The following is a 17,445-nucleotide window of genomic DNA, read 5'->3' as shown; positions in this document are numbered from 1 at the left end:
TTTTAATTATTTTTTTTATAATTACAAGTGTTTGGACAAACGAGTCGTGCGCCTGATGGTAAGCGACACGCCTGTCCATAACAGTTGCAGTGCCACTCGAGAGCTTTAAATCGAAAAGATCTGAAGGACACTGCCTCTGCGTCCGCCACCTGATACATAAGTTGATAAGTCCCATGTGCCTGTAATTTCACCAGCAACCTTACCCTTCAAAACCGGAACACAGTAATGCTGTCATTAGAGCGGCAGAAATAGATACTTCAGTACGTCGTACGGCAGTACTTCCCTGGGTGAACTCTTTTACAAAAACGTCTATTGCTACTAAAAATAAGCATACGTTTTGTAGGCCTTACGAATAAACTAAGTGTGTATTATATTGTCGGTGTTTTATTGCCGTGGTGCCATCTGTGACAAATCTACAAAAATGTTTCTTCGGTCAACCACGTACCTATACAGCTACCAGAATTTTACAAGAGATGTCGCTTTATACATTGTATTCCTACATCGAGTATATAATCAGAAATAGAGACGAAATAAGGGCCATCCATCACTGGTAACTCATCAGGAAAAAGGGCCTTATTTCACTTTTAAATATCAACTCTCGTTTGCGATAAAATCACAAATTAGAAAGCTGAAATAGTACAGCGCCAACAACTGACCTGTGTGTACGTCTCCGGATATTACTAAAATATTCTGTATTTATTGTAATAAAGATAATATCTTTAACTATGGGGGGACTGTTCCATTCGGTGGTGTGGGAAAAACAGCAAAATATCTAATAACAAAACAAACGGAATCACATTTCATTGGTAATTAAATATGTATTTTTTCCAATTTTCGTCCACTATAGCAAACTCCAGTTACGAATTCGGGTTAGCTAATCAGAGCGCAGTTGTCGTCGTACTGATTTGGAAGAATAGTTTTCAAAGAATGTGTTAATAAAAACATATAACCATCTCCCGAACAGCATAAAATGTACTCAGGATTCCAAGGCTTTTGAAAAACAATTAAAAACTCTCTTAATTGATAGGAGTTATTACAATGTAACAGAAGACTTTAATTATATTTTTGATGACCTTTTTTAAATGATTTAATATGAAATAATAATAGAAAATTATAATTGTATGTTTCTGTGTATAAATGTATGTAGGTAAAATTATATCAATTAGTATAGAGTTGAAACATAATGTGTAAATTATATAGTCCTACTAGACACCATTTTGTATGCGTGGTATCAATTAGGAAATAGTACTGTGTAATAATTTTTATCTTATTTTTAAAATGTGTATAGCGCCACTCTCTTTGCAAACACCCTTACAGGGTGTCACATGTACTGTAATTTTAATATTATTAACATGTGACTATGCAATAAACGATTACTGAAGAAATTAAATCACATTTCGTCTCTATTTCTGGTTATATACTAGATGTCGTTTTATAAACATGATATTAATTTATTTTTCAGAAATTACTCCATTAAAGAACTTTTGTTGTGTGTGGTTTATGTATTAGGAACTTGTACAAATATAATACCTTCGTGGCTTTTCAGATGCACTTGCATGGTCTGTATGTGCAGGAAACGTTTGTTGCAATACGGGCAAGAGTGTTCACGTTTCCGATGTCCCTTTTTCGTTGGAGGAAGGTTTAATTTGCTGGCTTTCGTTTTCGATTTGCTGAAAACACATTTATACTTGTATAAAGTTGGACATTATGAGAATTGGACATATTGATAATTTGGGTATTATGCGAAGTGGATATTATAATAATTGTGAGATTTTGAGAAGTGACTGAGAATTGGAGACACATTGAGTATTGGATATTTTGAGAATTAAACATTTTAAGAAGTGAAAACGACGATTGGACATTTTGAAAAGTGGATATTATAAGAATTGGACATTTAGCGAAATGTGATAGTCGAGTTAATAGGAATTTCCTTTTAATTCGTGAATCATTAGTTAATAAATAACGACGAAGGGTAACTTACGTTTTTCCTTTCTTTTTCTTAGTTCCATTCTCCTGGTTTTCTTCGCTTTCTGTCTTAATGTCTGTGTCCTCAACCTTTACTTTTTGGTCACCATCTGTCAGAAAAATATGATTAGATATTTTCATAAATTATATTTTATTTTACAATAGAAAATGCTGAAAATTTCAGATTCCCAGTATAAAAGTTCTAGTGGCGGTTGACTCCATACAATGTACCTTGGACCTTGATCTGTAAAATTTTTTTGAGATTGCCCGATCGAGTACATAACCAGAAATAGAGACGAAATGTCATTTAATTTGTTTAAAAACTATTCTGCCATATAATTACTGTGACGACTGCGCTCCGATTGGCTAGCCCGAGTTCGAAACAATTGACGGGTATCGTGAATGAGTGTCGTCAACTGTTTCACTTCAAATTGACCAGTTAACTTGAGCTTTGCTATAATGGACGAAAATTGCAAAATTACATATTTAATATTTAATTACCGATGAAATGTGATTCTGTTTGTTTTGTAATTAAATGTTTGGCACGGCATTGTTAGAGATATTATCTTTATTACAATAAATACAGAATATTTTTTGGAATATACGGAGACGTACGCACAGGTCAGTAATTGGCCTGTCTATATTTCAGTGCAAACGGGAGTTGGTATTTATAAGAGCTGTACCGCATATATGGCCCTTATTTCGTCGCCATTTCTGGTTATATACTCGATGACACAGACAGATGGCAGCACCAGTTGTGGGCATCGATATGCATTACAAAGTGCAGGAATGACAAGGTTAATGCGCAGGCTCACGTAGCCGGAGCATACTTCGGTTCACACCGCGAACTAGGCTAACCGAGCTAAGTAAAGTAACCCAACGATCCCGCTAGCTACGTAAAATAGGTCGCCCTTCACCCCCGCACGTCTCCTTAGTCACTACTTATTTGGTATTTTCTTATATTAGCTTTGCATGCAACTACAGACAACAAACAATTTACATACAATTATACTTAATCTGCCATCTTTATCATAAGTGACGTAATCGCATTTTTAACGAAATTGAGTTATTGACATATCTGGGATCAGCGAAACAAGATCTGCAACCCCATCTAATCGGTTTTTTATTATCTTAATTAGTTTCAGTTTTATTGTTAAGTGAGCGTAATTGGCTTTTTTTAGGTGACCATGAAGCTTTAGGTGCCAATATATCGAAAATTCTGAAATGCGAATGTGTGAATGACAAGCAGGGCAGTAACAGCGCCGTGTGGTGCCGGGCTAGAATAGCACCACACCCCCCTCTCATTCTGTGGGTGTCGTAAAAAGCGACTAAAGGAAAATTGCCAGAAGAAGACGGGCAGCAGCATCTTCTACCCATCTTGGCAGAACTGCGATCGCCAACCCGCCTGCCAATCATGGCGATTATGGCAAAACTGAACCTATGGTACACACACCAAAGAAATGGCCCCTAGTCCCTGGCAGTCCTGCTCTTCCTAGTCACGGTAGCGGCTTTAGAAACAGGACATGGGGTGCGAAGAATCCCCGGGGGAGACCCGGCTACCATCAACAACGACGCTCAGTGGGTAGGTGGATCTGTTAAAGGTCGCGGGAAGCGGCAGCGCAGGACCGATCATCGTAGAGATCGTTGGGGGGAGGCCTATGCCCAGCAGGGGACGTCGTATGGCTGAATGATGATACTTAGTAGTATTAATTTTATTATTATTTAACATAATTAACACTAAATACTATTTTAAAAATAAAAATAACAATAAATGATGTTAAAAGAGTACTGAATAAAATTGATCAAGCAGAACTCCCATTTTTAGGTGCGAATGTAAAGCGAATATCATTGGGAACGAATCGACAAAACATAATCGACCGTGAACCTAGTAGCATGGTTTGCCAAGAACCCTGAAGTCTATTAAATTGTTGGCCAACGGATCCCTTTTATCATCTAAGAGTCAACAAACTCCCGGGTTAGACATGGGGAATAGCGTTACATGTCTATCGCCGTGACCGTCGTTCCGGTTCCAAAAAAATCACAGTGATAAATCATCGTGATTTTGTCAAGACTGTTACTTCCGTGACCTTGTCACGCCTATAACTTATATAACGATATACGGTTTTAGCCAGCGGCTTCTTTCTAATACTTATAGCCGTTTTTTATAGAATGATTTAAGTTTTTATTCCCTTTGTAATAAGTTTCAATTTCATTCAAAAAGTAGATTTTGTATTTAATGTAATTTTGTTTGTTACTTATTTAATGCGAATCTTTGGATTGTTAAAAATAGCAATAAAGTGTAATGTAATTATATTTCTAGTAGAATACACAAAGTAGATTATACATAAATGTGAAATACCAACTCTTCCTATAATAAAACAAATTTACAAAAACATTTTACTTTGTTCATAAATAGGTTTATAATAACTGCTGCATATTTTTTTCATCCGCCCTTTCTAGTAGTATAAGCACCTACGACCCTTGTGAATGACCAAAGAAAGTCATCCTATTTCATTCACTCCAGTTCAGCTCAAGACTAAACTAACCTAAGTTAACTTAACTGGCATAGTTGCTTGCATGCAACTACGTGAGCTAGCTCCGTTCGTGGTGTGGCCTGCACTTAACTCTCTTCTGGCACTCGATAAAGCTGACTGCTTGCTGACTTGATCTAGTGACAAGACGGACGACGACGACGACGCAGTGTCACTCAGAACTTTAAATCGCAAAGGCCTGGGGGTATTGCCACTTCAAACCCAGAACGCAGTAATGGCGGCAGATTGTGGGGTGACAATACTTCCCTGAACGAATTCTTACATAACGACCCCTCCCACGTAAAGTATCGTATGTCGAAATTGCCAAGTTTACAGTGGAGCCTTTTAAAGTTCTGAATTCACTGAAATAAGCATAATACGTGACTTTAGCGTTTCTCAGTATATTCGGCAAAGGTCGTTACTCACATAGAGTATTATAAAATTCTAGATATCGGTAAGATGATCTATTAGATGATCACTCTATGTGAGCAACGAGCTTTGCCGAATAAAACGGAAAACTTTATAACACTTCCCTGTAAACTTGGCAATTTCGACATACGATACTTTACGTAGGAGGAGTCGATAACTAGGTTACTGCTACTACATAATAATAAATAACAAACCTTCATTCTGATCGTGGGTTAACACATGGCGGTGCATCTTACTAGCTGTGATGAATCCTCGATCACATACGTAACAGCGGTACGGCTTTTCGCCGGTATGCGTTCGCATGTGCACGCGCATGTACGATGGTGTTTTTATCACCTAAAAAAAATGTACCCTACATTTTGAAAACCGTACATTTTGAACAGTTTTTGTACGGAATATTATTTTATTAAATTTGACCAACTTCTACTGTCTGGATTTTTTCTTCCCATACAATGAAATCATACTTATAAGAAACAGTCCATTAGCATTAAAAAAAGTTAGTTATTTTTTATTAATTTTGTATGAAAAATTTTATGGAATTTGACCAACTTCGGCTGTCCCGATTTTTTTCGTCCCATACAATGAAATGATCCCTTCTTGAAATTTAATCGATTAGCACTAAAAAAAATTTTGATCAATTTCATTAATTTTTATGAATAACTCATGCTTGACCAAAAAATTGACTATACAAAAAGATAGTTTCCTTGTAACTTCTATGGTTTCGGATATCTCCATACTGTCGCACTAAAAAAACACTGCGACACAGACTGTTCTGTGTACGCATGTTATTCGACATCGAAATATAAGTTTCGAAGTATCATTTTAGATAAATTATTTACTGAAATTGAATTCTATACTATTTTGTTTATTTAATATTCTCAGTCTAGAGTACTAAAAAAACCGACCTCAAAAGTAGGTGGAATTACATATAATTACCAAGTTTTATTGAAATTGGTTACCGGAAAGTGCGCAAACCCGGATTCATCCCCTAGTTCGCCACTACACGGGACTTGACACAGGAGATGATAAAAATCGGTTCTCACTACTCAAAGTACATTGAGAGAGAAAAACGCCTTGAATTGGAGAATAGCAAAATCAACCATTAAAATAATTGCTTTATACTAAAATTTAGGCGCTATTTATAAAAATGAATCTTCATGCGTGAACAGCCGCCCTTAGAGGTGGATGATTTTCTTCAATATCAAATGGGACCACTATGGAGGTACCCTCTTTCGAACAAAAAAAGAACCATGAAAATTGGTTCACAAATACCCGAGGTATCGCGTCACATACATACAAAAACATACAGTCGAATGGAGAACCTCCTCCTTTTTTTGAAGTCGATTAAAAATTAAGGAAAACATACCTTCGAGCAGAGTTCGCATTTCATCGGGTAATGATTCCGTTTTTTCTTGGCCTGCGGCGAGGGCGGTGGCAATTCCACTTTAGGCGTCGCGGCCCACGTATTGGACGGGAAGTAATTGTCGTCACTAGAAACATAGAAGTAGAAGGTTACTATAATGACAATGCAGAAGTCATAGACATCTTCTTGAATATTATCATTGTTAAGGTGCGTCGAAGCAAATATAAACAAAAAATTTGCATTCCATTTATTATTTCTTTTGCCTGATCTGACACGAACATTACTCTATGTATGGATTACCAGACAAGTGCGCGCCATCTAGTGAATCCGACGCGCCCCAACCCGACACACGATAGCACGCGAACAATCGGAACCAACACACGCATTCCTTCTCAAATAGATGGCGCGCAGGTCGCGTGGTTAGACCACGTGCCAACAGAGCAAGGTCATTTGCTTATCTTTGCCCGTTGCCCACAGATCAATAAATAAATAGAAGTGAAGAAAATAAGTAGAAGTGGTTAGTTAGCGTCTGACGCGTGCCAGCTATAGGTCTCGAAAGACCTTTGTGAGCTCAGTCCGCCATTTCCGCTTTGTATGGTACGATTGTGTCATTCTTTCGTGCAAACCTCTAATATCCTATCCTCTAACATTACCCGCGGTGGTATTTCGTATCATTTGAAAGTGTTATTTTAATAAATGTTAATTTTTTGTTTATCGAAATAATGTTTTTGTGACAAGAAGCAAAAGTAAAGCTTATACCCCTGCAATATGGTCACATCTTCTTTGGAGAACTAAATTAATAACCCCAATTCGTCGTCGTTCGGCAATTAATCGCTAGATGTCAGCACATTGATTCAAATTTCAATATAATATCAAACTACTTCGTAACTAGCAAGAATAGGTATTGATGCTATTGAACTTTCGACGATATGTCAACAGGGTTAAAGTTTAAATTATATTAACAATCCAGAATTTTAATCTTTTTAGATTAGAAACTTTCATTTGTCAAAGTTTCTATATAATGATTGGTCATTATCAATATTTCGTAGTGTTTATCATTTGTTTGAGTGCGTTTGGCGACCGCGGTTCCGATATTCATCGAGGCCTAAGACACTTCCTTGTTTTTTTTCTTCCGTGGGTAAAGCGAAGGAATAACTGAAAGTTTACCTATCATCATCCCTTGTACTATGATGATCGGCGAAGTCCACAAAGTCCTGTTCAGGTGGCTCCTCCTCAGGGTCCACTTTCTCTTCTTTGATCTCAACGCCAAGTTCCGCTTCTTCTAGAAGGATTTTTTGAAGCGGAAGATCTATATGCTGTTCTGCTGCGTCTGTTGGTGGCACTGTAATTGCAATTCATAAGGACTTTAAATATTATTAGGTAATGGAACTTATGTTTCACACGGTGTAATAACATACGGCATTTTACTTTAGGGTAAAGCCTACGATATTAATAGAATCTTTGGCCCTGCAGAAACGTGCGGTTAGGACAATTTACAATCTAGGCCCGGAGTATCTTTGAGAGATAAGTTTCAAGAGATTAACATTCTTACACTAACGTCACAGTACATTTATGAAAATGTTATTTATGTTAAGAATAGTTTTTTTTAAAGAAAAATAGTGACAGATATAACATTAATATGAGGAATAAAATTAAAGTAGTTGTTCTTGAGAGTCGGCTTCGAAGTCTCAAATTCATTTAATACGCTTCCGGTTGATATTCAACATTTGCCATTTACGAGGTTTAAAACTTTTGTGAAACAAAAACTTTATACTAAAGGTTATTTATACAGCTTCTGCGTATTTGGATGACAAAAAAAGTGATAGACAAAAAAATGCCAAATGACTTGTCTATTCATTTTAATGGAATACTTTTTTTTATTGTCTTACATAACAACAATTGGACACAGTTATGCAAACTAGAACGAATCCACAAAATCTCACTTTCGAGATAATTACGTTTTTGTAAAAACAGTGTGAAGAAATAAATAGGTAAGTTATTTGAGACAAACAACGTGAGTTATGTGTAACATTGAGAATGATATAGGGAAACTATTTTATTACACAGCAATAAACAGAAAACATTACGTATCTTTTTATTTAGTTAACGAGAACCATGTTCTAGTTTTCGTAATGAAAACGCTAAAGATCTACAATACTTCAATACATGGGACATGGATCTATTTAGCATATTTTTAAAAATACATTATGAAGTTAAGCAGCATGGTTCTTTTTAGCTATTAAAAAGTTACTTATTTAGGGTTGGTACCCTGAAGGACTTTTATTTTCTCCGTTTTAGCTTGGTATATTGCAGGATCTTTTGTGAGCGGGTAAAGGACACTACACTTACAATTTCACTCGAGGTGTGGGTTGGTTCTTGTTTGCATAACTATGTCCAATTTAATGTGTCATGTCTATGTCAAATTAGTTAATTTGGTAGGAACTTTTGTCAATGAACTTGCTATTGAATATCGTGAGAAAAATCTTAAAATTATCCCGCGTGCAGCGTGACATGACTGTTACGTAAACTGTCACTCCCCCCGCACCGCGCAGCTACCTCAAAATCAAAATTATCACACTCAACTCACACTGGCGCAGAGACGACGCGTCATGTTTTTTGCTTATAGCATATTCAACTCTATTTTCCCATCGTTAAGGTACAAATTTGTGTTCTGCAAATATGGAATCGCGCGTCGACCCTTAGTTAAAGTCGAGTGACGAATCGATTATAATCCATATCAGACTAATATCCTCGCTTTAGTAGAGTTGCCTTTACGTGATTTTTTAAGTTATCAAAGGGTTATCTTATTATAATACTGAATACCTTGGCCCACAAAAGAACCGAGAACCCTCTGAATTCTTAACTTCGGTAAAACGAGCTCCTATTTACGTCTAGTACGTCACTCCATTTATTATACAATTCATTATTCAAAAGCACAAAAAGTATACAATTGTAAATTAACTGTGATGCAGTTGGTCAATATGCCAATTTCATTAAAAATCTCACTAATTTACTTCGTACTCCGTACCTCACGTACGTGAGCTTAATTTATAGATCGTTCTAACCGCACGTTTTTGCAAAATAAAATTTGTTTCGATATTTGAAGCGGCGCCCCACGATATAGCGTCGAAACACAAAACTGCTTTCTGCGATATTCTTTATGTTATTCTATACTTCCTTATCAATAACAGCAGTGCAACACTCTTTTTACGATCTATGCTATTTAGTTTAAAAAATACGTTCAGTACGGTTGGTGATCATCGAAAGAATGGTTTACCCGAACCGTGGCAGTGAGATGCCTTGGGGCACGAAATCGCATCGCAGTTTTCTGCGTTGCAAATTCGATCGCGCCGATTCGCAGTTTTGTGTCTAGGATACTTCGTAACGTGGACGGTGTAACCTCCTTACACCGTCATCCCACTTTTTGTATCGCCTATCTCCATTCGTATCGTATCGTTTTTTCTTCTTCTACTCATATTTAAATTGTTCCATTTTCCTTCGCATTCTGATTTTATTTCTTTCGACGGTCACTCGCTGCTTGACCGCGATAGCGAATACTACTAAATCTAATTGTCTAATCTTCTTTATTGTTTTCAAGTTTAATCAACACAATCAATGTTAATCATGTATCGACAATAATAAGCGAATAACAGTCTATCTGTAATTCAATATAATCCAACCCGATAAGGGGTAAGTGACTAAATTTAACACCTACCAATTTTAGGTTAAACACTCCCTGTTTTTTTATTAATGTGCTGTGTACCTTTTATTTGTTACAGTTTTTTTCTTTACTATACCTTTAATATCACGTTAAACAAATTTGTGGACCGAAAGTTTCCTGTTTTACTGCCGTGATCCTGAACACGGTTGTTAGGGTTACAACCCTTTCCACCCTATGACATTATACTGTCAAAGTAACTAAAATAAAAGTTGCCTGACTTCAAGAATCGACTCAGTTGTGACGGTGTGACCTCCTTACACCGTCATCTTTCCTCTTTGTATCGCCTCACTCCGCTTGTATCCTATCATTTTTTATTTTACATGTATTTAAGTTTTAAATTTGAATTGTTCCATCTTCCTTCACTTTCTCATTTTGTTTTCGTACCACGGTCACTCCCAGCTCGACCGCCACAACAGTCGGAGCTGTTAATAAGCTAATCATGTGTAACAATTTATAAGTCTACAGCCTTCATGTATCTATTTCTGTAATTCAGTTTCTCGGCCCATTTAGGGGTAACTGCCTTAATAATAAAGTGTAGGGAGTGTTTTATACTGTTATACCTGTTTTTTTACATTTACCTTTATATTGTTACAGCCTTTCTTTACAATTTACTTCTTTAATAAATTTTGTGGACCGGAAGTCTCCCATTTCATTGCCGTGAACCTGTTCACGGCTAGTTAGGGTTCCAACCCTTTCACAGTTAAACGATAGGCATGTTTGCATAAAAATATACATGGGTGATAAAACAATTTTTTTGATGTTAATATTTCCTAATAACTTCTAATGCGTGGTTACCTCAAAATAGTAAATAAAATTGAGCGAACGGCGCGGAGTTGTCAAGACAACTCCCGTCAATTGTTTCGAATTCCGACATTGAAAACTCTCGTCAATTGTTTCGAATTCGGGCTGGCCAATCGGAGCGCAGTTGTCACAGTAATGATTTGGCAGAATAGTTTTCAAACAAATTAAATGACATTTAGTCTCTATTTCTGGTTATATACTCGATGTATGGAGATTAGCAGTCCCCTTGGATTATTAGTCTATGACACGCACAAAATACAGTCGAAATGACAACGTCCCTCCTTTTTTTGAAATTAATATTAAATACTTACATTCTGGCAAATCCTTCTTCTCAACATTACTCTCTTGATATCCTAAATTGTCAGACCAAAATTCTTCACCTCTAGATTTCTGATCTTCTGTCTTCTGCCGTTCCTTCTCCGCTTTTTCGCGAAGCTCTTCTTCAAGCTCTTTGAGGTAGGGTAATATTGCGTTGTAGTCTGCAAATACAATTATAGAACAATAGCTAATGAGTATGGCGTTGAAAAGTTGGGAGAATTCGAGTTCTTCGCCCCACTCATGAACTGTCATTTTTGTTCGCAACATTTCAATAATAATAAATAATAAACTTTCAATGCATTGACTTACAATTATATGGACGACGGGTCTAATACAAAAACCACGAAAAAAATGCCCCAAGTCAACCTATTTAAACGTAGTGACATTTAAAGGAACATGAAAAAGCTAAAACGTTGAATTTAAATTGTAATGTCATCGCAGTACTGTCTAATTTTGCTTGCTTCGCTGTCAGTCGAACAAACGAAGACTAAAGCGTAAATGACGCTCTGTATACGATTTTAACGCCCTATAAGTTCGGACACTTTTTAGCGCGGACCCGACGTCCATATAATTGTAAGTCAATGTTTCAATGGCAATAATTATAACTTTTTTATAAAAAAAAACGCTACCTCAAAAGCTCGTGGAATTACACCTATTTGCAAAGTTTTATAGAAAACTGTTACCGGAAAGTGCACGAAATCGGATTCATCCCCTAGTTTGTCACCCTTAGAGGTGGAACATTTTCTTCAAATTTAAATGGGACCAATATTGAGGCACCCTCTTTCCAACAACAAAAGAATCATCAAAATCGGTTCACAAAGGCCCGGAGTTATCGCGTAAAATACATCCAAAAAAAAATACAGTCGAATTAAAACCTCTTTTTATTAATCGGTTAATAAAAGAAATAATTTAACTGTCTCCGAAGCCGAACGGTTTATTTGTATGGCCAACATTTATTTATCTCGTGACTTTGGGTGTTATTTGTGGTTGTTTGTCTATGGACACATGTCCATGGCACCCGCGACACAGGGTTTCTCTAGTGCTAGGCTAGGAGTGCGTGCGTTATTTAAAAAAAAATAGTAATACTAAACTGTCTATGGTCGGGTCAATGATCTGTATGTTTACTTTTTTGGAACATTGGATTAGAACAGACTTATAACTTACCATACGGTTCTCCTTCTAATTTTTCTTCAGCGTGTTTTTTATCAAAATGCCGTGTTAGATATTCAAACCTGAAAACAATTACGAATTCAAATTCAGATGTATCTTTATTACAAAAGGAAGTAAATTGCACTTGAAATCATCATGTTGATTAAACTCATCTAGTATATAACCAGAAATAGAGACGAAATAAGGCTCATCCATCCCTGGTAACTTATCAGGCGAATGGGCCTTATCTCACTTTTAAATATCAACTCTTGTTTGCATTGAAAACTAAAACAAAAAAGAAAACTAGACAGGCCAACAACTGACCTGTGTATACGTCTCCGTATATTCCAAAAATATTGTGTATTTATTGTAATAACAATAGCTTGCTGTTCCGGTGGTGTAGGAAAAGTAACAAAACACCTAATTACAAAACAAACGTAATCACATTTCATCGGTAATTAAATATTAAATATGAAATTTTTCAATTTTCGTCCATTATAGCAAAGCTCAAGTTAACTGGTCGATTTGAAGTGAAACAATTGACGACACCCGTCAATTGTTTCGAACTCGGGCTAGCCAATCGGAGCGCAGTTGTCACAGTAATGATTTGGCAGAATAAGTTTCAAACAAATTAAATGATATTTCGTCTCTATTTCTAGTTATACATATACTCGATGCCCTGAGACGACTTGGTTACACCAGCACCCTTACCCTTCAAAACCGAAACGTAGTAATGCTCATATTACTGCTTGGCGGCAGAAATATGTAAGGTGGCAGTACTTCCTTGGACGAACTCATTTACAAGGAGCTCTACCGCTATTAAACTTAACAAATAAAGAGTTACGATACATAGATTCAATGTATTTATAAGATTTTTTTTATAATTTATCTAATGTAACTACAGGGACTTACTTTTAAATCACAATTAACAAAATGGCTTTAGACACATTGCTTGTAATAAAGAGTATTTAGAAGTTAGAAATACCAATTGATATTAATTCGTAATGCAAATTGATTTACAATTTGCCTGTACCTAATTTTACTCAACCTCTGTATAAATATTCTGGCAATTTACTAAAGACGACTAGAAGAAAGAAGAGACTTGTCAACTTATGTTTCAGGGTGTCGGGCGCAGTGGCAGAGCCCCTAAGACCTTTGCGATTTGAAGCTCTGAGTGGCACTGCGACTGTTGGCGCGTCGTTTACACCCAACACACGACAAAAACTAAGACAGTCTTTTCAAATAGATATACTCACCTTGAAAAGTACCTATAGCATATCCTGCATTGGTATCGAATAGCTAAATGAATTCTCTTGTTGTGCCTCCCGAGTTTGCTTGCCGTTATGAACGATTGTCCGCACTCTGAACACGTGTAGGGTTTTTCGTCTGAAAATTACGTATTTATTATCCACGTCGATTTGCGATTTTCCTATTTTGTGCTAGAGAAAGTAAAGGCACATGGGAGTTGTAAACATCAAACAAATAACATGCCCATTTGCCGGGTTCGATTCCCGAGCTGGGAAAAATATTTGAATGAAAATGAAACTATTTTTCCGGATTTAAATCGCGTATATTTATTTTTTCAAACAAACCGACGTTTCGGGCCCTTTACAGGTCCCATGGTCACGGTTGACTGAGGTGGTACAGTCTTCAACCAGTTATGTCTAATATTAATGCAAACTACCCTATTTTTTCACTTGTTTACGCGACGGTTGGACAAGTCTGCAGTCTGCGAGCATGTCATGGATAAATCTACACATTCAATGAAGTTTGACAAACCCCAGGTCCTTGCAAAAGAAGTCCGTTATCTACCCAGGATGCTACGAGAGGCCATTGAAATTAAAAAACATCCTAATTTCAACAGGGAAGATGGTTTCTCCGTACCACCAGTTTGGGATCCAGTATTTCCTCTGATGAAAAATCCCAAACAGACATAAGACTGCAGTACTAATTAATATGTTTTAGTTTATTATAATTTCTATTAATAATTAATAATAAATTAAACTCAATAAAAATAGCGTAAATTGGAATGTTTTCTTTGTAAAATTAAAAATAAGGTATTTAATTAATAACTATTGAACTATAGTGAAAAAATAGGGTGGTGTGCATTAATATTAGATATAACTGGTTGAAGACTGTACCACCTTAGTCAACCGTGACCATGGGACCTATAAAGGGCCCGAAACGTCGGTTTGTTTGAAAAAACAAATATACGCGATTTAAATCCGGAAAAATAGTTTCATTTCCTATGTGTAACAATCGCAAAAACCTAAGAACTCGACATTTAAAAGATTTACATTTATTTTTCTCGGTTTAGGTGTAATTTGTAGTTGTCTACGTATGTGTCCATGGCACCCGCAATACAGGGATTCGCTAGTACGGGTTAAAAAAAATACAATTTTATTTTCAACAAAACATTACAAATTTTATCTTTGGCCTGTAAAGTAAAAATTAAAATGACCAATCAATGTTTGAAGAAAGTCGATTAAAAATGTTTGAATGTAAATTCAGCATTGTTTTTTGTGTGCAATATCTTCAGCCTTTTACAGATTTGACCTGGCAACACGGAGGGTAATGTAGATAGATAAGTTTACAAGTGTCACCTTATTTTTTATTTGTCTATTTATTTATTTTTTTATAACCCTATCTACATTGTGTTCATTAACTCATTAATTTACCCAAAAAATTTACTAATAACCCTGGTTTATAAGGCTATGCTTTGTGTTGACCCGTGATGTTGCAACTGCATGCTTTGTTTTAGATAAACCCGCTTCGAGTCTCGCATACAGCAGTAATGATCAAAATATATATTTGAAAATAAATCTACTTCCTCCCGAATAGAGGCTACCTACGTGACATTGGCGGAATTGTGAGACACAGAACAATCCACTTATAAATAAAAAGAAAAAGAAGAAATTTACAAGTGTGTGCGTGTGGCGACACCAGTTTTGATACAAATGCTGCTTGATAACATTTCCACTATTTTATTATTCCTTTACATTAACAATAAAAACGATTGTAATATTTAAAAAAAGACATACCTGTATGTGACCTTACATGAAGTTTCAAGTAATAACTCAATGAAAATTGCTTTTGACATGCAAAACATTTGAACAACTTTTGTAATCTTGAATCTTCAGTTTCCGGTTCTTTACTCTGTTTTGAATTGTCATTGTTGCCATTTTGAGAACCATTATTTTCGTTTTGAGGATTTTGCAATTTCTCACAATCCTTATTTTCATTTTGCAACGTTTCCTGATTTGTTTGACCGTCATTATTTTGATTATTAACTAAATTCTCATTATTTTGCACAAAATCCACAGCCTTTTCATTACCTATGTAACCATCTTCTGGTTTGATTTCTAATGGCAATTCGTTTTTAATCTTTTTCTTTTTTGATTTTTTTAACGGCTTCTGCTCCTTTTTCAGCTGTTTCTTTTTCGATTTATTCCTTAATCTGATACCGTAACTTGTTAAACGCCCTTTATGGATCGTGATATGTTGATCTAAGTCCTGAATCTTTTGAAAACTGATGTTACAAATGGTACAACCGTAAAAAGGAAAATTTGCATCTTGTATTTTTTTATTCCAATATGTACTTGTCCTTCCTTTGCCTTTCTTCCGTTTAGTCATATCCGGTAATAGTTTTATATGCTCCTTTGTGTCAACTTCTTCTGCAGTTTGTTCTGTGAGAACAGTCTGGTTTTCTTGTACTTTGTGAGAATTTTCAGATGGTACATTATTCATTGCATTCGCTTCAATGTGATTAGTCTGTATGTTCTGTTCATTTGGTGCAACAGGATTTGCATATACCATAGGATTTAAGACTGTATTAAAATGAGAATTAGGTTGACATTCCGGCTTCATGTTGTAAGGATAGGGTGGCAGGTACATAATATTACTATCATGGCTTGGATATGTATAATTGTATGAGCTAAGTGGATCCATTTCTGATGAATTCACATTCATTTTTAAGTATTTCTGTAAAATAAAATTAGATTTTTATTTAAATAGGCACTAGGTGCTCAGAAAGAATTGAAAGCCTTGAAGCCTACCTATTTATCAGTATTCTACATAATATATCATGGAGAATGTGCAATAGCATTGCATAAAATAATTTCGCCATTCCCTTTCTACCATTGGAGGTCTAAATGTAAGGTGCAATTCCAGTAACATTTGCACGAAAAGTTACTTCTTCATATTTATATGGTGTACGGCAATGGAGTGGCATTCACTGCCTCCAGATTTGTTCCCTGAACTAAATAACTAAGACCTTTTCAAGATGAGAGTAAATAGGAATTATATACATGTACATTCTCCATTGTCCACCAAATTATTACTTTTCATCAGGTGAGATGGAGGTCAAATGTACACTTATTTCAACAATAAAAAAAGATAAATTCTGAGAAAAGTACTTGTGAGACAATATGCAGAACGAACATTCGGAGAATTGAACAATCTGCGAATAGTGACATTTTACATTTCTACCGGAAATCGAACCCATGACCTTCAAAGATAATATTTTGACTCTGCAATAACATCATTTGACAACAATTCATCTTGTCATCAGAAGAGCACAAAAAAGATTAACTAATTTTTTATAGTGAAGTTGTCTGGAAGAAATTGTTACTTGGCAATAAGGTCACCTATTGAATACTAGATAAAGTTATTATTATTTTATTAGTCAATGTAGACAGAGGCAATGGATCTCCATATATTTTTATTGCTCCATCCAAGTCACACTATATACATATAAAACTGTCACGCGTATAATACGCGTATATCGCGAATTTAAACCTATGATCTATAATAATTTGAATTCTATGATAATCAATGCATAAGGTTCAATTTACGGTGGTAGGGCTGTGGCCTTTTATTCATCCATCATAATTATAAATTCTCTTTAGCACTATTTGCCATTTCAGACAAGACAATTGTGAAAGTTTGAAATAATTATCAATAAGTCGTAAAGTTACAAAATTACATTGAAAATACGTCTAATCAAATATTATGATAAAAAAAACAACGCAAGCATACAAAACTGACAAAAATTCCACTGCACCTCACGTACTCACACTTTGTGAACAAGGTCACGATGTGCGGAACCACATAAGCACTTTCTAATCGCACTTAACCGAAATAAAGGCCAATGTTTACATTCTCAAAGT

The 17,445-nt window shown here is 35.7% G+C and overlaps 1 protein-coding gene across 1 annotated transcript; it reads right to left on the bottom strand.

Moving 5' to 3' along the window:
* Window positions 1-1,498: 1,498 nt before the first annotated feature.
* Window positions 1,499-16,217, bottom strand: LOC113229069 (zinc finger protein 236-like). The gene is made up of 9 exons (XM_026462557.1): window positions 15,319-16,217; window positions 13,534-13,663; window positions 12,293-12,360; window positions 11,122-11,289; window positions 7,456-7,630; window positions 6,292-6,415; window positions 5,120-5,261; window positions 1,982-2,075; window positions 1,499-1,670 (listed from the first exon to the last, which is right to left on the bottom strand). The coding sequence occupies exons 1-9, from the start codon at window positions 16,142-16,144 to the stop codon at window positions 1,499-1,501; spliced, it is 1,899 nt and encodes a 632-aa protein (XP_026318342.1). The 5' UTR covers window positions 16,145-16,217.
* Between the last annotated feature and the right edge of the window lie 1,228 nt (window positions 16,218-17,445).

The sequence above is a fragment of the Hyposmocoma kahamanoa genome, unplaced genomic scaffold (genome assembly GCF_003589595.1).
Source record: "Hyposmocoma kahamanoa isolate Upper Pololo Valley unplaced genomic scaffold, ASM358959v1 272, whole genome shotgun sequence".
Classification (NCBI taxonomy): domain Eukaryota; kingdom Metazoa; phylum Arthropoda; class Insecta; order Lepidoptera; family Cosmopterigidae; genus Hyposmocoma; species Hyposmocoma kahamanoa.
Note: the sequence above shows the minus strand (reverse complement) of the source record. Positions and strands in the feature narration are given on the sequence as shown.

Excerpts from the sequence above, each read along its gene's own strand:
- LOC113229069 (XM_026462557.1), bottom strand. The coding sequence starts at position 16,144 with ATGAAGCCGGAATGTCAACCTAATTCTCATTTTAATACAGTCTTAAAT. Across the intron at positions 13,664-15,318 it reads TCATGTAAGGTCACATACAG|ACGAAAAACCCTACACGTGT; the intron begins GTATGTCTTTTT and ends CGTAATTTTCAG. Across the intron at positions 5,262-6,291 it reads AATGCGAACTCTGCTCGAAG|GTGATAAAAACACCATCGTA; the intron begins GTATGTTTTCCT and ends CATTTTTTTTAG.